This window comes from Diadema setosum, chromosome 15 (genome assembly GCF_964275005.1).
Source record: "Diadema setosum chromosome 15, eeDiaSeto1, whole genome shotgun sequence".
Classification (NCBI taxonomy): domain Eukaryota; kingdom Metazoa; phylum Echinodermata; class Echinoidea; order Diadematoida; family Diadematidae; genus Diadema; species Diadema setosum.
Window position 1 is genome coordinate 34,743,442 of NC_092699.1, and position 25,061 is coordinate 34,768,502.

General features: G+C 38.9%; 2 protein-coding genes across 2 annotated transcripts in view; both read right to left on the reverse strand.

Annotated features, from left to right (window-relative positions):
* Positions 1 to 4,154, reverse strand: part of LOC140239262 (uncharacterized) — a 115,531-nt gene extending 111,377 nt beyond the window's left edge. Inside the window, exons 1-2 of the mRNA XM_072319139.1 lie at positions 4,026 to 4,154; positions 1,204 to 1,553 (exon numbers count right to left, since the gene is read on the reverse strand). Of these exons, the coding sequence (XP_072175240.1) occupies positions 1,204 to 1,431 (228 nt within the window). The 5' untranslated portion in view covers positions 1,432 to 1,553; positions 4,026 to 4,154. The remainder of the gene's footprint in view (positions 1 to 1,203; positions 1,554 to 4,025) is intronic.
* A 6,432-nt stretch (positions 4,155 to 10,586) lies between these two features.
* On the reverse strand, positions 10,587 to 22,795 carry LOC140238487 (alanine--glyoxylate aminotransferase-like). The gene is made up of 12 exons (XM_072318391.1): positions 22,502 to 22,795; positions 21,833 to 22,025; positions 20,810 to 20,874; positions 19,999 to 20,099; positions 18,768 to 18,838; positions 17,954 to 18,038; positions 17,031 to 17,126; positions 16,109 to 16,178; positions 15,527 to 15,622; positions 14,497 to 14,579; positions 13,715 to 13,760; positions 10,587 to 13,276 (listed from the first exon to the last, which is right to left on the reverse strand). Exons 1-12 carry the CDS (start codon positions 22,670 to 22,672, stop codon positions 13,166 to 13,168), a joined length of 1,188 nt encoding a protein of 395 aa, XP_072174492.1. The 5' UTR covers positions 22,673 to 22,795; the 3' UTR covers positions 10,587 to 13,165.
* Between the last annotated feature and the right edge of the window lie 2,266 nt (positions 22,796 to 25,061).

The window sequence follows — 25,061 nt, forward strand, 5'->3', positions numbered from 1 at the left end:
AGAATCAAGAATGAAACCACAGTGTCTAGGAATTCCTGTTGAGCTCTAGTTGTAATACAGAAAAGATGCCAGCATGTGTCAAATGGTAGGTCTAATGTCACGGTGATCACCATTTGGTATAATGTGGACAGCTTCAAGATGAATGCAGTGCACCCATTTGGCACCGCTTAATACAGAAGGGGAATAGCATGTATTCAAAATGTTCAATGAACCACTGGAAAGCCCTTCGTGACACATAAAAGGAACGCAGTACACCACATCTTCATTGCATTACACCATTTCTTCACATGAGATCATAATTGCTCCTGTAGACTGCACTCAGCAGTGGTGCGAACATGCTCACTTTACCCCAACTCGAGGAGGACATACGCCAGAGTTATTCTGTAAAATCAGTAATGTTTGCACATTGTATTTTATTTTCATAAATTTCGCAAGAGCCAAGATTTGCAATTAATTAAATGTTAACCCGTTTAGGACAAGTCCCGAGCATACTTGGGCACGTGTCATAGCAAAATCAGTCCGTCCTCAACAAGCAAAGCACTGTATAGCTACAATGAATGCCAGTGGCAATTCGCGAAAACTTCATACCGCAAAAAGAGGCTGTCTGCTCTATTTCACGAAAATTTCACGCCACAAACATTTCTTGCTTTACAGTGGTCATATGGTTGACAACCTCTCTTCCAACCAGTGGCTCTTACAAAATAGAGGGCGGTGATACACATGTGCACCTGTACAGTGCACTCTCATTTCTACTCCTTTGGACCACTTTAATTTCCTTCTACCAAAATTCCAATCAGCATTTGAAAAAAAGCATTTAAAAATAGATGTACTGCTTGAACTTTGAAGTAATGTACTTTAATACTTTGCTACAAGAAGACTTCCGTTATGCCCCCTATTCAGCATTTTTCAGATGTTCTCTGTATCAGAGAAGTCTAGAATTTAAGAATGGAACATGTCACATACACCACACATTCAACAAGTAGTTGATTCATAGCTTGTAGGCCCATTCCTTAATTTGTAAGTTAATGATCACATAGGATCTACATTTTCACTTGAGTGGAAAGATCATATTCACTGATATATTTACTCTTATCACAAAATAAGATCACACACTGTAACCATGGTGTAAAAAAAACAAACAAACAAAATAAAAACATGTGACAACTTGTAGATCTAAAGATCAAAGAAGTAGTCTTTACTTACCCTACCAAGAAGACCCTGTGACCGTCGTTTTCTCCTCTTTACCGCTTCCAGGAGTCTCCTGGCCGCGGGCCGACCCATCCCGATCTCCTCCAAATCCTCCGTCTTCACATAGTGAAAGTGCTCTAGCCGGGAGACCTGGAGGTCGTCGTGGATACGGGTGAGGAACTTCTGCAGCTGGGTCTCCTCGAGGAGCTCCTCAAGCCACTGGACTCCCTCCTCTTCCACCATGGTTGATGGAGACAGTAGGGTGCCCTCCTGGGGTCCTGCACTAACAACTCTCCTGGTCCAGCTTTGTTTTAACTCTTTGACTATCTGTCACAGCATGTGCGGTATCACTCCCTGCAGAATAACTATCAAAGTTGACAAAATATTACAACCTACACACTTGTAGTGGAAAATTACACAAAATCAAAGCATTACTGAAATAAAAAAAGATGTGTGTACTATTAAAGATACAGGGCTATTCTGAAAAGAGGTAACATGGATACCCCCTCCCATTTTTTTTTTTTTTTTTTACTGTTTGCAGGGCAACAGACTCTTACTACACAATCACTGCAAGACTCATGCCATTTGCACAATTCCAAATGCTTCACTCTGAGAAATTAATTCTCATGCTGAACCCCCAAAATAAAAAGTCAAGAAAAAAAAAAAGAAAAGAAAAAAGAATGCCTCCAAGATCCTCGATATCTGAACATTTGATACTGCCAAGCCCAGATTTCAAGATTTTTCCTCATGCGCACCCACTCTGAAATCCTGACAGTATTGATCAAATTGTACTCAACGTAGGTAGGCTGATTGTCAAAGCTCCCTACACTGTTGGGGCGGGGGGGGGGGGGGGGGGGGGATCCCCTTCTGTATCACCCCTTGCACAGTACTAGTATCTCCCTCCAAAGCTCCACACCCTTTAAATATACTGGTAGTCACTGTTGGCAGTTCTGCACTCATAAAATGTCTACATTATGATATTCATGAATACTCATTGTGTCTGTTTACTAAATATTCATTTAAACAAATCAGTCCAGGAAACCTGTTCATAACCTTGGGGGATTCCCCATCTTGAGGATGGTTGCTGTTCACAAGCCAGCCTAGCCCCACTCTAGCTCTTGGAGTGTTTGTCTTGTCCTACAGCTGACAAAATGAGCAACCATCATTTTAGTACTTGTATACCATAGCTATATTTGGTCATGATTTTTTGTGTGTTTGTGATTTTCAAACAATTCTAAAAACATCAGTTTCTACTGTAACATTGTACATGGTATTATTGATTATGGATAAATGAAATGTTCACTGAAGCATGTCAATAACACATAGAAAATCTTGAACATTGATCAATATATCATGATGTTCAACCCGAAAACAAATGCAAAGTTTTCACCTCCATTTTCATTTGCTCTTGCTACATCCATTTAACTCTATTTATCTGAAATTGAATTAAATGAGCATGCACAGATTGAGCAAAGTTAATTAGACTCTAAATGATGTATATGTAATCTTCTAACAAGATGGTCAGGATATAAAAAATTCAGTCCTTAAAAAAAAAAAAATCAGAATTAGGGTAAAAATCCCAGTATTCAGTCATTTAAGCTTTTCTGCAATATTTTTCAAACTAAAATATACAGCTGTATCACATCTACAGCAGTACGGTATGTGAAATATATCAAATTTCTTTAACCTCAATTTTCAGTTTGTTAGATATCACACAGAATTTCACAAAATCCCAAAATATATCACCTTGAAAATTCCCCAGAATACGGTCACCGCGACCAGTATTCGGTCACGCAATATGCGCGTTCAAAGTCAATGTGTGTTCAAGGCAGCTGCAAAACACGCTGTGCACAACCTTGTTGGCGCACAATTGCATCGGCGACGTTGCGGCGCCCGTTGGTGACCGAATACTGGGGAATCGGCACTTGCATTCAACCCTTGTACATTGAGACACTGCATCGGCACGTACAGAACTTTTTTTCTTTGCGTTTTTGAGGATACCATCACACTCCAAGCTTGCGATAAGCAAAAAATCCCGCAAGAGAACGGTGTATTTCTTGATTTTTAGCCCTTTTTCGGCGACCCGTATTCTTAAAACTGGGCTCAATTTGCGCACGCTTACGCTTTTGGAAAGTCACGCCGATTCTGCACTTTTGACGGTGAAATTTGGGATTTTGGATGGATTTCTGGAGGGGGCTAAGGCCAAGGAGTTTCCTGTTGTGAATAAGTGTGCAAGTACAATTGTATGTGAATTGATGTGATTTGCACGTGTTGTGACAGTAAGGACCTAACTGTTAGAACTTATTACTGGCTGGTGATTAGTGATAAGTGACCGAATACAGGTAAGTGACCAAATACTGGTACTCTTTAATACCCTAGATCGATACCAAAATGACTGAGATTTGACCACTAAAAAATTTGATGGTCATGTCAATTTTATCGTGGAATTGCCCTTCTTGATCTTCTTTTTCTAAAGTTCTTCTTCTTCTCCTTCCGCAGTTCTGGTTCATAGTCGCAAGTTTGCAAAATGACTGCTTTTTTGTGACACATGCATTTTCACTTTTCATAGAAGAGACTTTTCATAGTGCTGGCTGCACTTTCAACAATATCATTCTCAAGTTAGTAACACTGACAGCTGAAGTTCTTGCAGATTGTGTGTGTTTACCGTAGTAAATTTATTACCAATTAATTTTTACTGGGTCATACTTGATTACTAACGTTAGTAAATTACCGATCTACCACATAAAGTGTATGGGCCCTAAACCTGGTGCGATTATTAAACATTCCATAGAATTCAGTCATACTGCGTAAATTAACCATTTCCACCGAAAACTTACTTTCAGTGTTTTACTTGCTCATTCACTGAAGCTCAGACAACTCAATTCTTTCTTCCCGGTAGCTCCATTTGCGCGAGACATCAAAAGGCTCTCGAAATTCTCCTACGTGCTACGATGTAGTCTACGGCTACGCGGAGCGCTGCACTTGTGCTGGCTGTGTTGCTGTTGGAAGACTGTGTACGCAGAAGTAGGCCCCTTGCTTATGCAGTGTAGAACTTTGCCATTGAATTCTTCACTGTAACAAGACTCAACAGACCATATTGGATGAATGATCGTCACCTCCGCACTGCAACCGATTGACGATTATATTGCAAATGAAGAATTATTATGATTCCAACTTTTCACACACTTTTCCGGTACTTGACACTGGGTGATCCTCGACTCCCTTATGCCTGCATCCGCCGACATACGAAATATACAAGCCAAAATCATCGAGAAATCCTTCGATGTATTACCGGAGAAGCCATTCACTCTTGCGCATGATATACCTCCAGTCGACCCATCACGTCCAGCCCAATTTTAGAACAAGTTGCAGACACACATCAACCGCGATCCGCGCGAGGAGCCCGAAAAGTGCGGGGGAAAACGGTGGGAAAACCATTCGCGGTGAACAACCCAGCGGGTGAAAACAATCTCGAGTTCTGTGGTATACGTGTTCACATTCTAGCCAAACGACAGTCTGATACAAGCCTAGTATGGTAGCTTTATTGAATCCATAAGAAAATAGCTTTTATGACAGGTGTCAATCACTCTTGCCGATCAATGAAGATGCGTTTTTGAAGTTCAGGGTGTTTTAATTTCTTTCTGTTCTCTTTTTGTTTATGACAGTCTGGGGAATTGACTTTAAATGATATCAAAGATATCAAAATACATTCAGCAGGGGCGGTGCAGCCGTGGGGGCCGTGGGGGGCCCGGGCCCCACACTTTTTGTGCACCATACAAAGGAATACATAAGGTGCCATCACTTCGGGCCCCCACACTTTTTTCAACCCGGAAGTACGTAAGAGGCACTAAAATGGGAGGGGAGAGAATGAGCTGAGGATCCTTTTTTTTTTTTTTTTTTTTTTTTTTTGCTTGTCAGATGAAGAAACCCGGATAAGTGGACGGGTAGAGATGAGCTGAGGACCTTTGTTTTTTTTTTTTTTTGTTTTGTTTTGTTTTGTTTTTGTTTTATTTTTGCTTGTTAGCTGAAGAAACCCGGAAGTGGACGAGGGGAGATGAGCTGAGGATCATTTTTTTTTTTTTTTTTCTTGTTACCTCATGAAACCCGGAAATGGGCCCCCACACTTTTGAAAACAGTGCGCCGGCCCTGATTCATTGTGCCTTTTTAAAAGTCAAACAAGGCACTTTTTTTTTCTTTCTTTTTCCCTTTTCATGGGCGGGGAGGACAGAATGGGTACAAATTGTGGTCCAGTCAACCTTTTTCAACATCTATCATGTACTACGGTGCATGTTGATGTGTGCATGCGTTTGTGTGTCTGCTGTTAGTCTGTTTTCCCTCGGTGTGTCGAGGATTGGTCCATCAGTAAAGCTGTAGCTCTTACAATATTGAATGGCGCCCTCTTGAGGGAAGTTTACTATAGGGAAATCGATGTACTAGTATTCACCTGCTCCGAGGTCTACACTGTAGATGTTTTTTTTTTTTTTTTATCTTCCCTAACGATCGTTCTCTATCTCCTATTCTCCCTCGCTTTTTTTCTTTTCTTTATCTCTCCCTCTCTCTCTCTCTCTCTCTCTCTCTTCTGTCTGATTTAAAGGGAACCAAAACCCAAAGAGCACTGTAGATTGAGTGAGTTCAGCAACATTAGTAGAGCACATCAGTGAACCCTAACAAAAAAGTCCTGTGGTACTCCCTGTGGTACTTGTCGGTACCACACAATGTACCACACACTTGTAATGTTACCACAGGAACTGTGTGGTACTGTACCACAGGCTTGTAGGGTACTCCCTGTAGTACTTGTCAGTACCACACAATGTACCACATAAATAAATGTTACCACAGGAACTGTGTGGTACTGTTTTACAGGCTCATGTGGTACTCCCTGTGGTACTGGTTGGTACCACACAATGTACCACACAAATATATGTTAACACAGAAACTGTGTGGTACTGTGTCACAAGCTCGTGTGGTACTCTGGGATGTACCACAGGGCAGTACCACAGGACATTACCACAGGAAAGTACCACAGGACAGTACCACAAGACAGTATACACACAAATTGTCCTGTGGTATTTTGGGACGTACCATAGGAGAGTACAACAGGAAAGTACCACAGGATAGTACCACAGGACAGTACCACACGACTTATTCTGCGGAATTTTGGGACAGTACCACAGGGCATTACCACAGGACAGTACCACAGGAAAGTACCACAGGATAGTACCACAGGACAGTACCACAGGAATTGTCCTGTGGTATTTTGGGACGTACCACAGGACAGTACCACAGGATAATACCACAGGACAGTACCTCACGACTTGTCCTGTGGTATTTTGGGACGTACCACAGGACAGTACCACAGGACAGTACCACAAGACAGTATACACACAAATTGTCCTGTGGTATTTTGGGACGTACCACAGGGTAGTACCACAGGAAAGTACCACAGGATAGTACCACAGGACAGTACCACATGACTTGTCCTGTGGAATTTTGGGACATACCACAGGACAGTACCACAGGGCAGTACCACAGGAAAGTATCACAGGATAGTACCACAGGACAGTACCACAGGACAGTACCACAGGAATTGTCCTGTGGTATTTTGGGACGTACCACAGGACAGTACCACAGGATAGTACCACAGGACAGTACCTCACGACTTGTCCTGTGGTATTTTGGAACATACCACAGGACAGTACCACAGGGCAGTACCACAGGACAATACCACAGGGCAGTACCACAGGATAGTACCACAGGAAAGTACCACAGGATAGTACCACAGGACAGTACCACATGACTTGTCCTGTGGTATTTTGGGACGTACCACAGGGCAGTACCACAGGACAGTACCGCAGAATAGTACCACAGGACAGTACCACAGGACAATACCACAGGAATTGTCCTGTGGTATTTTGGGACGTACCACAGGACAGTACCACAGGATAGTACCACAGGACAGTACCACACGACTTGTCCTCTGGTATTTTGGGACGTACCACAGGACAATACCACAGGGCAGTACCACAGGACAGTACCACAGGAAAGTACCACAGGATAGTACCACAGGACAGTACCACATGACTTGTCCTGTGGTATTTTGGGACGTACCACAGGACAGTACCACACGAATTGTGCTGTGGAATTTTGGGACGTACCACAGGACAGTACGACAGGAATTCCTGTGGTAATGTTCGATGTATACCACAGGAGAGTACCACAGGAACTGTCCAAAATCCCACAGGAAGATCATAATATGGTGCTATTCCACACAGAAGTACCACACAGCAAATTAAATGCGTAAATACCACAGAAAAAATGCTACAGGATATTCTTTTTTTAAAACATTTTATACCAGAAGACTATCACATCAGGAGAATATCAAACAGCAGTACCACACAGGAGTACCACACAGGAAAATTGTTAGGCAGAATCAACTGAAATTTATTTAAAAAAATATAAACAAAAAAACACATATTAATATTCCTCAATTAATTGATAGATGAATTATGCTGTGAATTATAGCAATTGATTTGCCATTACTTATCCTGTCCTATACTCCTACAGTATTACCTATTTAGTGAAAGTGCTGATGTAAAGCATGAGAAATTTCATAAGGACTTCTGTGGTACTCCTGTGGTACTCCTGTGGTACTCCTGTGGTACAAATTTTTACATAGCTCATGAATATTCATAAAAAGCAACCTAGATTTTAGAAAATACATATATGACTTAAAAAGTCAAAGTATTAATGATGGGACTTACTTTGAACTTTATGAAAGATTGTCTAATTATGTTATGTTATTCCAAATATCATAGATATTGTTATGAAAGTGTAATTTCATATCTTGATAATAAAGTATAATCGAGTTAGTAACCATGCCTTAATGCTTTACGGATAGACGGCCATATATATATGTACTGATACGGTCGATGGCTACCTAGATATAGAATATAGATCTATTATAGGACTAGAATGGCACTTGGCCATTAGACTCTCGTTTGAGGTTATATGTTAGGAGTAGGACAGGTTATTAAGTACGGCCAAGTTTGTCCTGAAATCCATCACTCACCTATCAGGAATATTCCTTGATATGTGGCTAAAATTCTCCCAGATTTTTTTTTTTCGATCTATCCTGTGTGGTACTCTCCTGTGGTAGCATGGAAATGCTGTGTGGTACTGCCCTGTGGTAATGCTGTGTGGTAATTATCGACCTGTGGTACTGTCCTGTGGTACTGTCCCAAAATACCACAGGACAGTTCCTGTGGTACTGTTCTGTGGTACTAGTCCTGTGGTACTGCCCTGTGGTACGTCCCAAAATACCACAGGATTTCCTGTGGTACTGTCCTGTGATACTGCTCTGTGGTACCGGTCCTGTGGTACTTTCCTGTGGTACTGCCCTGTGGTACGTCCCAAAATACCACAGGAATTCCTGTGGTACTGTCCTGTGGTATGTCCCAAAATACCACAGGACAATTCCTGTGGTACTGTCCTGTGGTACTTTCCTGTGGTACTGTCCTGTGGTACTGTCCTGTGGTACCGTCCTGTGGTAATTACCACAGGAGTACCACAGGACTTTTTCGTAAGGGAAAGTTTGAGGAAAATCGGACAATCGATGCAAAAGTTATGAATTTTTTAAGTTTTGGTGTTGGAACCGCTGGATGAGCAGACTGCTAGAGGTTGTGACGTGTGAGTGGACAACAATATAAAGAAAATATAAAGAGAATTCCACAAAAACTCACTTTTCTAGTATAATGAAAGACCACTTGACTAACCGCTTTCAGAAAGCAGAGGGAACAATATTGTTACCCTTAACATATGTCAGTATCAAGTTGATGGAATGTGTAATTTTCATGAAAAATGAATTTTTGTTGAATTCCCTTTATACTTTCTTGATATTTTTGTCCACTTATATGTCATAACCTCTAGTAGTCTCCTCATCCATCGGTTCCAACACCAAAACTTTAAAAATTCATAATCTTTGCATCGATTGTCCGATTTTCCTCAAACTTTCACTGATGTGCTCTACTTAATGTTGCTGCACTCACTCAATCTACATTGCTCTTTGGGTTTTGGTTCCCTTTAAGGGTGTGTACAGTTCTGGTCGAGGTGAGGATTTAGCTTTTAACGTTTTGCGAGATATTCAGAAACCACTCTATGAGATGTCAAAGAGCATGCAATTCTAAAGGGTATCAAAAGTATATTTGATGAAAATCGGTTTTTGAAATGGCCGAGATATCCAAAAACAAGGTGAAACAAAGAGATCCTAATAAAGTTGTGGCCTGTCGCCTTTTATTATCATCACCTTTTTGGATATCTCAGCCATTTCAAAACCAATTTTCATCAAATAAACGTTGAATGATCCTTCTTGAAATTACATGCTCTTTCAAATTTCATAAGAGGTTTCTCATTATCTCACTTAGAAATGTTCAAAACATGAACCCCTTACCTCAACCAGTACTGTACAGTCCCTTTAAGACACAAGATGACCTCCATGAGTATGACATTTTACAGTGCCCTCCCATTATATGAATCATCAGGACAAGTGGTTTTCTTTCATTATAGGCCTACAGTGCACTCCAATCATAACGAACACGGTCATAACAAAATTCCAGTTACAATGAAGTAAATATTCAGGCTGCAACATTATCCACTCTATGTATTTTTGTTGTTTGTTTGGTTATAACAAAATTTCAATATAGCGAAAGAAAACTGCAAAAACTGCAAAAGTTATGAATTTCTAAAATTTTTGTGTTGGAACCGCTGGATGAGGAGACTACTACAGCTTGTGAGTCATATGCGTACAACTGTATAAAGAAAATGTTAAGAAAATTCAACATATTTTCACTTTTTTTTTGCATAATAAAAGAGCACTTGACCTGCCTCTTTCTAAAGGCAGGGGGAATAATATTACCCATAACATTTGTCGGTAACGAGTCAGGGGAATGTGTACTTTTTTCAAAAGATTAAATTTTGTGAAATTCTCTTCATGTTTTCCTTATATTGTTGTACCACCGAGTTTTAGTTCGGTGTGTTGTACGCATGTGACATCTAAGTTAGCACTAGTCTTCTCATCCAGGGATTACGGCACAAAAACTTCAAAAATTCATAACTTTTGAACCGATTGTCCGATTTTCCTCAAACTTTCAATGATGTGTTCTACTAATATTGCTACATTCTCTCAATCCTTATGTTTATGAAGGTGAACTTGTCCTTTAAAAGAAAGATTCCATTACTTTACTCTGATTCATTTGATTGAAACATGTTTCTTTTGATTGCAGGTTTGATGGAAATACATGTATGCTGAAGTTTGTGATGGAATTTGAAAAAAAAAAAAGAGGAAAGAAATAGAAACAAACACTGGACACAAATGATACATTAATCATTTTAATGCACCATAATCATATCTTTCATTATGACAAAAATATACTTATGATATGCCACACCCCACAAGTGTACTGAATCATATATCTCATCAAAACCATGAGCACAACAAATTCTATGAACACTCTTCTTGCAAATTGAATTTTGCATCTGTATTTACATAGAGTGCCATTATCATTGCTAAAATCAGATTCCATAAAAATAAGTGAGGCTTTATCATGAATTAGATTCCTACAAGAACAAAATCAAAAAATTTAAGATTAGACACGATACCTGAATTGAACTCTTTGACACAACAGCAAATGTGGTAAAGATATAAAAGATGTTCATATACAGTATATCACCATAGTCATGGAATTAGCTTGTAAATATTGTACATGACAGAAACACTGTACATATCTATTCCATTATTTCATGGTCCTTTGTGGTATAATACAACGTACATAATATTTCCATTATGAATACTTTTGAGGTTTCTTTTTTTATGATATTAATTTTGGAACATTATTATATGCAGGTCTGCCAACACGCCCCAAATCCAAATAAGGGAGATTCCACACAGCAATCTGGGCGATATTTGTGTGTTGCATGCATTTCAATGGGAGAAAATGATTCCCAAATCAGTGAGATTTTAATATTCTCTTATTTAGACATCAACAGATTTTGACACTTTCAGGGAGACCCCTGCCAAATCAGGGAGAGTTGGCAGCTCTGTGATATGTAATGCTTTGCAATCTGTGACTAAAGGCCAAGCCAATAAAACAAAGTAAGTTAGGTAGTAGAAGGCTTGGCGGTGCACCATGTATTTTTTCTCGGGTATTTGTTTGGCCCTAGAAAGAATACAACAGTATGTGATGCACCATTAAGCCTTCTACCACCCAATGTTCTACCTCCATTGAAGCCTTCAAAGATTTCAAAACAAACTAAAATAAGCTGTAGAACCCCTCCCCCTCAAATGAAAAAAACAAACAAACAAACAAACAAACAAACAAAGAAACTAAAAAACAAAGAAAAAAAAATGAATAAAAAAACATGACAGACCAAAGCTGGAGTAAGTTTCAAAATGGGATGACATCACACACATTCTTTTCCATTACCGTAGCAGAACATAGGAACATATAAAACTAAAAGAAATGTAAAGCATTATAACTTCATTATAGCCATTGATAAGATCTCAGTAGGCCCATATAATTTTAATGACATCTGAAGAGGATGGGTCTAACAGGGTTGAAGCCACACTCAAGATTTACCTCATCAAATAATCAACTCATACTGGTCAGGGTATCAGCAAAAATGAAAAATATCAATGGATTAAAAAAGATGTACAGTTGTACGTATTTTCTATTAGGGGTGCTATATTCAGCTATCCACATAAACAGAACATACAGATTCAAAGCCAACTGCATGAAAAAAGAGCATATTATAGTAGAGATTATTAAACTGAGTTCAGAAGGAATTATGTGCACTGCATGTAGTTCAGTCTTTTTTAACTCAAGTGGAGATGACTCCCAGTATAAAGAAGTTCTAGGGACTGACAGTTTTGTTCCGTTATATCGAAATCTCCTTATAGCCAAACAGTAAAGTATAATTATAAAAATATATAAATTATCATTTTGGGACATAAATTTTTACTTCCTTGTAACAAGAATTTCTGTAAGACCATATTATTTATAATGAGAGTACACAGCAGCTTGAACATAGACATGGTTTTCATTTATCTCCACTTTGGATCTCTTCATATTTGATGCTTGCATACAGCTAGTGGGAAGTTTGGGGGATACCTCAGGGAGAGTTGTTGAATTTCATTTAATATCTCAACAAATGTTTTGAGGAAGACATTACGTAATACAACAAACAAAGATTGGCAATATGATCATGAGCTTGTTCAGTGTCGGCCTAGGACTGAACGTCACCAGAATCAGTCCTTCGTACACTACTGCTAATGATGAGCCGGTTGAGATAGTTGTTGTTGTTGAAAGACACTGGCTTAATGAGTGCATTAAGGGAATTTTGAGGGCGGGCTTTCCTGGTATACACCAACAAATGCCAAATGTGCCAACTCTGAATCTCAACAATAAAAATGGTAGAGAGATTTGAAAAATAGGGATATTCATCAATCTCCCACATTTAGCAATACACAAATTCTTCTCAATGAAAAATAGGACTGTTCTATCAAATAAGAACAGTATGCAGGGCTGATAGCGACAGCACAAATTTACATTCTTTGTGGCAATGTCACCAGAGACTGAAAGTAATCTGAAATAAAAAGTATGCTTCCATGCTTTGTTTGTTACAAACTAATCTAAGATAAACAAATCAGGAGTTTAGTAGTACTTTGTGGAGATTTCATATCAAATTTTGAGCCTTTTTGAAAGGAATCATGATGGGGGATACACCAAGTCAAGTATTGACTGAACAAACAATAACTATTCTGACTCAGGACAGCATGCTGTAAGCATGTCATGGTAAATACAGAAATGAAGTCTTGCGAAAAAAAAAAGGAACAGCAACATACAAACATATCTGGAAAGCAAACACGTTATTGCTCAAGAACTATGCTGCATTGTTGGTTGCCATGACAACTACAGCTACCAGTCTAGAGCCGGGATGTGGTCCTGCAGTGGTTCAAGCCATCTTCCAGTGCCCGGAGGACTCTCTTCACATTTTCCTGGTTAGCGTTGTAGCCCATCAGCCCAATCCGCCAAACCTGGTGAAAATCAGAACGGTTTCCCTGGTTTACACATCTAGCCCTTTAAAAACTGGACAATACAATGATACCTGCAGGATACCAGCATTGATAATAATGATCATGCCAGATATGGCAGTACGTCTTATTGGAAGAACAATATCATTAATACCATCATTTTTATCAGGATTCTTTGCACAATTACAACAATGTCAATTGGCTAAACTCTGTCTGCTTTCATATTCTTGAAAAGTAAATTCACACCTTGTAATTTTATGTCTCGAAATGTGAAGGAATTTGATCCAAGAGAAAAAAACAGGAAAATGTTAAAACCGTGCTCACCTTTTTACACTGCATATATTTGATGGAAAGGACTAATTCTCAACAGCAAGAATAACATAGAAAATTAGAGACATTTGCTGCAGTATGTCTGAGATTAGATACGTCAAGGGATCTTACCTTTCCAGCACTGGGACCAAGACCACCTGATATTTCTATCTTGTATCTAAGGAAATAAAAATAAACACAACAGCAAATAAACAAAACAAAAAAAAAAACCAACAACTTGATATCAATTAGAATTGGACAGGGAAGAAATCAAATTCTGATCTATTTCAAACTCATTTCCTCTCTTAATTGAAGATAAAGAAAATGACAAAAGTTTATATTCATGTCAGTAAGTTCATAGTGAAAAGATGACTGTCAAACTGGCTGAACACCAAATGGAACAACATGTACCAAACTCCAAAAGAATTACCATGGAAAATTAAGAAAACACACCAACATTTACAGTAAGAAGAGAAAATGAAGCCAAAAGAAAAAAAAAAAGTTTGAATGCAAAAACAGATAAATGCCACTTCAAACTTTTCTTCTTAGTAAGGTCATTAATTCAGAAATATATGTATTAAATCTTTTCAATGATACTGCACTCGTCATTTACAGGGAAATATTCTTGAAGATGTGTATCATTGAAATTATCACATACATGCTAACTATTTTCACTGTTTTTTAACTGCTTAATCTCAAATATGTAAAGTTGACACATATCAAATTTTGCATTCCAACTCTTCAAATAATGTCTCTACTTTTTAACCCGTTGAAGACCAGTCCCAAGTATACTCGGGCAGGTGTCTATGGGAAATTCATGTTGTAGCAATATCAGCCTGTCCTCAATGGGCTAAAGTAGGCTGATTTGGCAGGGATGAACCCAGAAGCACCAATCCCTGTTTGAGCAAACTCACTTTTGCATGACAAAGGAGACGAGTTTCTTCCAGTCGACACCAGGTGGGACCATGACAGCACTCACTGTAGGTAGGCGGCTCGCCTATGAAGGCACAGAAAAAAAAGTAAGATATCATTGCAGCCTCTCACAGGTTAGACAAAGAAAAACGAAGCGAAGCAAAGAGTGACTAGCTAAAATTTCACTGTAATTGATAACTGCTCTCTCAAAAGCTTGAATTTGGTGTCATATCAAATGTTTGATAATTGGAATGAGCACTCGTAGCAAAATGCAAACAAACAATTTTCTTTCTTTCCTTTATCCCTTTCCTGTTTTATGCTGTGTGAGGAATTTCTTGAATATCTTTTGAGCACTCGGGCAGAGTGGCAAGGGGCTTTAAATAATACAAATACCCTGTATTATTATACACATTTATTACCATTAGCAATTAATCAAACAAATACCGTACACACATAAAAACATATACAAAACAAAACCAGAGCCTGAAAGTGAATTTATGGAAACGGTTTGATGGATTTTTCTCTGTGTTTTTAATGAAAGGAACCTGGCTTCAAGCCCCACCATGATTGCTCCTGGCCTCATTGACCCCTTCCCCCTCCCCCATCCCCCCCCCCCCCCATTCCTTCATGGTTGTATATAGTTGAAATATGTACTCAAGTATGGGTACATTGTATACGGCATCAATGTGGCTGAAGCTAGCATGTGTGAGCAGTGAAATGGCAGTTTGGATGGAATGATCCCCAGAGTGTTGTGAGGGTGTATACTCTAGGCGTAAATTTAATTCCATATGTTGTACTTTGAGCATCACAATGTGGCAGCTATGCATTCTAAAGACAGGAACCAGTATCATTTTCATACATTGTATGCATGAAATAATGCAAAAAACTAGCTTTTACAAGAAAATCTGTATGAAAAGTACTCTGTGGGTCCACTCAGGGTAGAACTAAACTGTGTATCATATGAACATGTTTTTAATAGTAGGGAATGTTAATACTTGTCAATAATGACCAATTTTCATGGATGGACCTTACCTCATTCTCCACGAAGAGTTTAAGTCCAAGCTTGTTCAGACCAGCGTACAGAGACTTGGCCGCAGCAAGGTGGCGAGCCCAGAAATTCTCAATACCCTATTTTGCAAAACAAGTGTTAGAAAAACATACACACACATACATAATAGTTTACAGACTAACTGCAAAGTACATAGTGTTCCATAATACATGCAACATTGAGACATAATATGTACTCTTATTTTCGAATGTCTGTGGTCTTTGCAATTAAATATAATTTTCAACCAGTCTCTCTACTCCCTCTTCTCCTGTTTGCTTGTCCATATAAACATTTGTATATTTTGTAAAAGCAAAACAAAACAAGACAAAACAAAATAAAACAGCCTGTGTATAAGATATCACTCCATTAGATTCATATTCTTCATCATAGAATATTTTAATGAGCTACATTGTAAGTATGCTCAATACTTATAAATGAGAGCATACAAGTGTAGGTTATTGCAAAGTTTAATATTTTCTCTTTTGAAATGAGACCTTGACCAGGAAGGTTGTGACGCACAATGAAGTAAATACAGGTCTGTTGTCATGGGAACAGTAGTAAATTACCTCTTCTGCAAGCATTGCTAATCCTTCTCTGAGCTGATACAGGCTGTTGACTGGACATGTGTGATGATATCTATGGGAAAAAAAACAACACATGATTTCTTGAAGTAAGCATTGTATTCAAACCCATACATCATGATTTCATGAAGGATTAAATGACAATTCAGGATCAGAAATAACTTGATTTTAAAGGAAAGAAGAAAACCATTTTTAATAGGAGCACAATGAAAATTTGGAATTTGCCTGTAACACATCAAAAGGGTCTGTTAAGAAATTTACCTGGCTGACATGATTTGCCAGGATGAAGTTGTTTTGGAGTGTTTTGAGATCAAAAGTGTAAAACAACTTTGAGGGTAGTACACGTTTAGCATTTTGAGAAGTTAGAACGATATGTGAAGATCAATAGTGCCCTTGCAATTGTATTTTCCAACAAGCTGCATCTGGTTCATTCTAGCACAGTTCTGCTGTGGCCTGATATGCTGACAATCAATTAATACAAAACAATAATAATCAAAATTGAAAATTACAGAGCAAGCATAATCATGTACAGCTTTGAGATCGTGGACTTTCGGCCAACCCTGCACAACTGCCCACTGCATGGAAATATTAATCATTTACACCAAAATAGACTTTTTCACCTAGTACTGCAGCACGATTTTATCATAATGCTATTAATATTGGTTGGATAAGGTTTAAATATTCAGGTTTGCATGGTCAGGTGTGTACACTGTATGTGTGAAAAGAGTTTGCAGTGTGACTATTTAGTGATGATCCTGAGAAGGACCATTTCACATGGTGACAACGCAAACTCTTCTCACACATGGTAAAGGGTTATTATTGCCTGCATGGCTTCACGAAGGGTTGAATACAGATTGCATTCTAGCCTTAGGGGATACTACCGATGTAAAACAAGCCATGTCTTTACCTCCTTGGTGAGCCATCGCAGCCCCAGTAGTTGGCAAGGTGTGAAAGGTCAAGATAAAAGGATGGCACTCGTGTCTTCTTGCTACTGTACTTCTCCCTAGTTCATGAAAAACATAGATATTATTTCAGCTTTTGCAGTTAATCTCGGAGAGTAAAGGCTCTTGTAATCCTGAAAACCATCCTGCCAAATCAATAACCAATGCATCAGTCTGGAACATCCCTCTTAACTATTTAATAGATTTTTGAAGTACACCTGTATTTCTAAATATTAATGAAAATATGTCAAAGAAAAAAAAACTTGCCTAAAACATGAGTTTCTGTGTATTTGTGAAAACTCATATGGACACAGAATGCTCTTTGTATAGGATCACAATTTACTTGTAAATGAAAATATTTGTCATTCATGATGGACTTCTTAAACTGCCTCATGGAACATCATCAATTTCACTTGATTGCTATTTAGTGTAGCTCATCAGAGATACACTGTATTTGTTTTTCGCTGGATTACAGAATTACATCACAATCACACATAGAAATAGTAATGCTTACAAAAAATATACATAAATTATAATCATATTATCATTCTTTACTGACAGACTGCAAATTATACCTCACTGCGATACAGTAATGCTTGGTTCTACAGTGTACATACACAGACATGTGAGAGTTGTGATGCCTAAATCAGGGCTACACACAATCTTTTTCTGCGGTGGCTCATTCGGACCACTAAAATTGTTAAACATGAAGTTCCGGTGGCCCGAAACAAACGGAAACCTAGCAAACCATTTTGAATCTTAGTTGCTTATCTTAATTGAGAGATCTGGTAGCCAGACATCAATTTTTAGTGGGCCCGGGCCACTATAATATGTTGAGCCTTGCCTTAACACACCAAGGGTACCTGGTATAAGGTAAGCCAAGTCTTACCAGGCCTTCTGGTTGAATGAGATGGGGGCGGTCCCAGGGGGTGCTCCCAACACCTTCTGACTGCCACTGTAGATCACATCAATACCTGCGGGGAACCAGTAACACATCACCAATAGTCTCAGTTGTTATAGAGTACCAAAGTGTAATGTCAGTCATTCATTATCAAGGAAACTGGTTCTAAACAACCACACCTGGTCCATGCGGTTATGCATGCACCTGGTTCCAACCCATTCCAACACAAAAGAGTGTGACGTCATCACTTCGGTACTCATTATATAAAGTGAAGACTAAAAGCATAGCCTACAGTAGAATGACATCAACAAGAAATGAAGATGCCTGCAACCAGATTCCACTGCAGATTTTGTAGAGCAGGTTGGTGATACAGTCTTGATATTGCAAAACACTGAGATTAACATGAAAATGGTGCATTACAATTGTATGTCAGAAAATGAAAACAGGGCAATTGACTGAAGTGAAAACTGAGCCATTAATTGAAGAGTAAATCCAGTGAGCAATTTATAATGAATGGGTAACCACACAAAGTTCTATCCCTTGGCTTAACCCATTGAGGACGAATCCCGAGTATACTTGGGCAAGCGTCTATGGGAAATGCGTGTTGTAGCAAAATCAGTCTGTCCTCAACGGGATGATAGAGATTGGCTCAACAGAGACTGCTGACATATGGATTTTATTTAATTCTGTACACAAACGGAACAAAACACACAAGAATCACGATGGATCATGTGAACAGGTACTGGATAACTTTGGAAGCAGACAGACTATTAAAGTACCACATACTCTAATAACAACTTACCCCATTCATCTGTGTACATTGGAACACCTCCAAGGGATGCCACTGTGTCCACAAGAAGTAGTGAGTTATACCTGCCAAGAAGTAATGACATTGAGTAAGAAAAATAAATGTATGAACAATCCCAAATTTGGACACATTCACCTGAAATCCATGCTAAAACAATGTGGTACCATTGGACAGGTAATTGAACTTTGCCCAGGCAGCAAACATGAATTCATTTTCAGAAGATAGGTTACAAATTAATTTGGAGAAAAAAACAAAAACACTTCCATGCACATCCTAGATCTGCGCACCTCAACCTTCTTTAACCAAAGGCCCACTTTGGCTCCTATGTTTTTTTGAGGCCCAGTTATATGTGAAGACCAAATGCATAATAAAATCCTTTTAATTCATATTTTGGGAAGGTATTGCAGCCCACCTGTGAGAGCTTGGAGGCCTGAAGCAGACAAGCACTATGTGATAACACACATAAACCCCCCCCCCCAAAAAAAAAAAAAAAGAAAAAAAGTGGGGGTTGGGGAGCTAGAGAATGAATGCGAATGCATCTTCCTGATGGCACTTTGCATTTGCTGTTACCCATTCTCCCAAATGAATTGGACTGCAGTCTGTATCACATGAATGGAAAGTTGATTGCTGTTACTGTTAGCGAACAGCCTCAAAAGTGTGTCACACTGTATCTGATGTTTTCCCCAAAGCGAGTGAAAGTACATGTATGTGTCCTTCTCATATGGCTGGTCACAAGGGGTGGACCAAGAGCAGTTGTGATCATTCACATGTTTTCTGGAGTGAGGACATGGGGCATACCACCCAGCACCCTGCTCTTCACGAGGAGTGGAGCCAAATATTTTACATACATGTACATGAGTTTTTACTCTCTCGCATCATGGGACCTCCAATTTTACATCCTATCTGAGGGAGAGAGTTTTGCTTTGTTCAACTTATTAGAATGGACAGCTTGCTGATAACACACATAGACTCCCTGGGACTTGTGAACCCAAGTCATCTGCTTGCAAGGCAGACACACTGCTGACTTAGCCATCTCATCACCAAGTGAAAGTTTCAGATGTTGAAAACAAGCTGTCCTTCGTAGACACACAATCTAGTCACTCAAATATGGCCCGCTCACTATGGGTATCACTATTCCCATGACCACCTTTAACATTGTTATAAATGCAGGTCAGGTTGAAATTTTTAGGTAGTTGCAAACAAGCAATAAATGCAGGATATGTACCTGTGGCATAACTGCCCTATGCCCTCCATTGGCTGCAAAACTCCAGACGACGACTCGCCTTGTGTCATGATAAACACGCTTGGGCGATGGGTCTTCAAACTCTGGTGGGAAGAATTAGAAATAAAACAAACAAACCTAAAACCACATGTCAAAATGCTTGATGTTTGAATACTGAACATCCACTCTGTGCTCAAAGGAATCATGTGCCATGTTTAAAATCATTAGATAAACATGGACTTTGATACATGCAAGTAACTATCTGTGCTACAGTCAAGCTGATTGCAACAAGAGGCCCGGGGGTCTCGCGCTCACCTGAGTATCGCAAGTTCACCTTCCACACAGTTACTAACTGAATCTGAACTGCACACAGCACTATCGTAGCTTATCACTTACAATTTGAGAGAAGATTTGAAAAGAGTCCTAATTTGGGGAATTTGTCTCCATTTTGTCTCCACTTCAGGCATTGTGTTCCAGTACCCTCCCCCCCCCCCCCAACACCCTGTGTGGATGAATGCCAATATTTAAAAAAAAAAAAAAACAAAGAGAGAAAAACAAAGAAAAACAAAAGAAGAAATCTATCACTCAAGCAATAATACGTTACCTGCCCAGTTTGTGAAAATTTGACCATGCATTCTCAATAACATAAAGATGTACTTTTTAATAATGCCCCCAATTTAGAACCCCCGCTTGGGCTTCAAAGAGGGTACCATTGATTCCTCCAGGAGTTCTTCGACTTTAATAGCATACGATGTATACTGGTGTAAAGGTAAAATACATTAAAGACTGCTAAAGAAAGACAATTTTGATTTACCTCTTCAATCTGGCTGAGGGAGAATGAAACTCCTGTCGGGTTCTGTAGTATCCTGACTTCAGCTCCTGTGAAAGAATAAGAAAAGATTGAATACAAGTTATACTTTTTGAGGTAATATCATTTCTGGTGAGCTTTCATGTTAACTGACAAATCATTGTAATCCTCAAAATTTGCTGAAGAGGAGTTTAAAATTGTAAAGAGGAGGAAACTATCCTAGTTTGGCCATCTATTCTGTCACAACACTCTGTCTGAGACAATCATGCAAGGAACACTGGAAGATGGCAGATGCAGAGGAAGACAGCTCAAATGCTGGATGGACAACTTAAAGAATGGACACAACTGGACAGCCCCACACTGATGCACAGCACAGAGGACAGAGCCAGTTGGCGGCGACTGATCTTCACAGAGCTCTTGGAACATCTCCTCTGTGACTTCTGGGTCACGAGATGAATGATGATGATGATGAGTCTACAAGGGAAACGTGATCTATGACCCTTTGGCTATATTGAAAGATGTTGCAATTTTCTATTGTTGCAATACACTAGCACATCCAGCCAGCTTGCCTGTAAGCTATGGGTCACTTTGTGACAACTTTATTCTCATGATTCTAGAATGATTTGAATCTCTGTGTGGTGAAAACTCTAGCATACATCAGTGAGAAAATGTTGGGTGTGGATAATTTAACCTGGAGTGGAAAGTAGAGCACAAACACAGACTTGATACAAGAAGGCAGATTAAGCACAATCCGAAGATCACAACAGAAAAAAAAAAAACCTTCAAATCACATTTTATTTTAATGCATTCAATCAATCATTCCAATAGGAGTTACATGTAATTCACATTTATATAAGTCTTGAACTACAACTTCACTTTCTTCCCAGATGATTTGACCACTGCCATCTACAAATAGTTGAGAACAAAAAAAAAAAAAACAAACCCTACCCCCAACCCCCCCCCCCCCCCAACAATCTAAAGTAATAGACATAAAAAACAATGAAAGACCAAACATGAATGTCCCCTCACCAATCCTCTTGCCCAGGTCAGCCTGCCTCTCTCCCCAGATCCCGTTACACGCCACCAGGATGACATCCCCCGGGTCGATGACGTTCATCATGGCTGCTTCCATCCCGCAGTGCCCCGTGCCGCTCACGGCGAACGTCAGGCTGTTCTTGGTCTGGAAGGCGTACCGGAGGCCCAGTTTAATGTCATCCATGATCTGAAGGAGGAAAGAAAATTGTCAAATTCAGAGGCATTCAATGACTTCACTTAAGTAAAAGAGAACAATGGAAAAAGGAGAATGGAAAGAAGAACAATGGAAAGAAGAACAATGGAAAAAAGTAGAATTTAAAGGGAATTCAAGCATAGGTCCGACAAAATTGCTTTTGTTTTCACTCTGTTAGTATTTAGTATCTTCGTGTTTGGCACACAAAAATATCTCTTTAATGGAAAGAATCAAGATGCTATTTAAAATGAAGTTGATTCAGAACTGAGAAATTTGTTTAATGTTCTCTTTTCAACTTTTATGTTGGGTCCAATAATTCAAAAGTTGTAATTTACATTTTAATACACATGTAGGTCCTACAAACATCAGTTAGGCCTACATGAAAAATAATTTCAATATTTCCCATTCTTAGCTCTGTTCCACAAATTTCATTCCTAGCTCTGTAAGAATAATAATAAATCAGTTCATACCTTGAGCATCTCCGGATGCATGTGACCCAGCACCGGGAGAGCTCCGGCGGCGAGAACCCGTGGTGATACGTTGGCTGGCCCTGGTCCCATCAACAGTTTCGCCGGGACGTTCATTGGTAGAATGAGCTCATCTGGAGCACTGACAGTTAAATTTCTCCTGAGGGTGTTCATTTTTACGGCTATGAGTCGAGGAGTAGCTACAGAACCTACAAAACATTAACAAAGAGTTGCTAATGCTCGAATTATCAACGATTAAATTACCACTGCCACGGTTTCACGACGTGACATCAGGGATGTTTCGTCTCTATTGCGTACGTTGGTTTTGCTGCGCCACTGCATGTACCCGCATGTAAACAAGTGAAGCTACCAATCCGATTCGGCCCACGCACGTTCATAACGTCCATTATCCTCCGTTGATCCAAACGTACGTGATGCGTTCGGCCTTTCTCGACCACACTCCGCGACTAGGCCAACTCGCCCCTGCCCTCCGGACATTAGGTGAGCACAGCTATACATGTACAAATTGTGCATGATGGCGCCTTTTACTCCAGATACCAAAACTGGGCTTATAGAGGGGTTGGTATTCAAATCATTGGATCTTTATCCTCATCACAATATTTTGCTGCTGTCAAGCTACTTTCTGCAATTAAATTCATCAGTACATCCCGTTCCTCTCTTCTTCTTCTTCTTCTTCTTCTTCTCTCCCTCTCTCTCTCTCTCTTTTGGTTGGGGGGGGGGGGTCGGGGATTGGTGAATGGTCGCTGCCATTATTATCATAATAATAATTATCATTATTATCATCATTATTGTTATTATTATCATAATTAATGTTATTATTGTCATCATCCTCATAGTTATTATTGTTATTATTATTATCATTATTATTCCTATATACAATGAAAGCAGATGCTGATCTTTGCATTAAAAAAAAAAAACACACAGAAACACACACAAATGTGATATAGGCGTGTCAATCTTAAAGGGTGTGTACAGTTCTGGTCGGGGTGAGGATTTAGCTTTTAACGTTTTGCGAGATATTCAGAAACCACTCTATGAGATGTCAAAGAGCATGCAATTCTAAGGGGTATCAAAAGTTTATTTGATGAAAATCGGTTTTGAAATGGCTGAGATATCCAAAAACAAGGTGAAACAAAGAGATCCTAATAAAGGTGGGGCATGTCGCCTTTTATTATTATCACTTTTGGGGATATCTCAGCCATTTGAAAACCAATTTTCATTAAATAAACGTTGAATCCTTCTTAAAATCACATGCTCTTGCATATTTCATAAGAGGTTTCTCCTTATTTCACTTAGGAATGTTCAAAACATGAATCCCCACCTCAACCACTACTGTACAGTCCCTTTAAAGAGGGCTACCCAAAAATGAAATAAACTCTAAAAGAATTAGCCCGAGAAACAAATTTCTGTACAGAACGTTAAAAAAGTGACACAATTTTTTAAGAAATAAGGAATTACTAGTATATGACATTTCAAAATTGTAAATTTTTTCGGTGAATATTTCTTGATCAGTCCTTATAAATACACTGCATTCAAATACTAGTAAGCGAGTTGATGATGTCATGCCGTCACAATTTTTCATATATGTTACAATTATGACATTCGTTAAAATATCATTTCTAGCTAATGCAGGTAAAAACATGTTCCCCTGCCATGATAATATTAGAGTTAACATTTGTTCTTTTTTTCTTTTTTCTTTTTTTTTTGGTGTAATGCAAGTTATTTAATTATACAACTGAAACATGACATTGTTGTCATTTATGTGAAAGCAAGACATCATCAAATTGCTAATTTGAATATTTTCGGACTGGTCAAGAAGTGTTTTCCTTAAAAAAAAATGATAAAATTTGAAATTTTAGAATGTCATGACTTCCTTATTTCTTATCCGATTTTGATCATTTTTGCTCTGTTCTGCAGGGAGTTTGTTTTTCTCTCAGTGAAACTGATGGAATTATGGAGACGAGCTATCTAAATGAGCAATTTCATTGTATAATAGTGTTATGAGAGTATGCCACTCATAGTAATTAACCTCAACCAAATCGGACTATTAAAGGGATCGTTTTTGTTGAGACCTAATTTCATGTTTCTAACATCTTTTTTTTTGGTGAGATAATGAGAAACCTCTTATGAAATATGAAAGAGTATGTAATTCTATGATGAATTCAACGTTTATTTCATGGAAATTGGTTTTGAAATGGCCGAGATATCCAAAAAAGAGCGATTCTAATAAAGTGTGGGACCCACACTTTATTAGGGTTGCTTTGTTTTACTCTGTTTTTGGATGTTTCAGTCATTCCAAACCCGATTTTCATCAAATCAACTTTGAATTCCTCTTTAAATGGTATGCTCTGTACTATATCATAAGTGTTTTCTTGGTATCTTGCAAAAAGTTAAAAGCCCAATTCTCATCTCCACCAATACTGTGCCATCCCTAGTCTACAGTCTACAGAAAGAGATCGAGTGGACTTCGCCCAACGGGGTACACGTGGTTAACGTAGCCAGGACCCAGGGACGGAGATTTTGACAGTCCATCTTGTCCGAG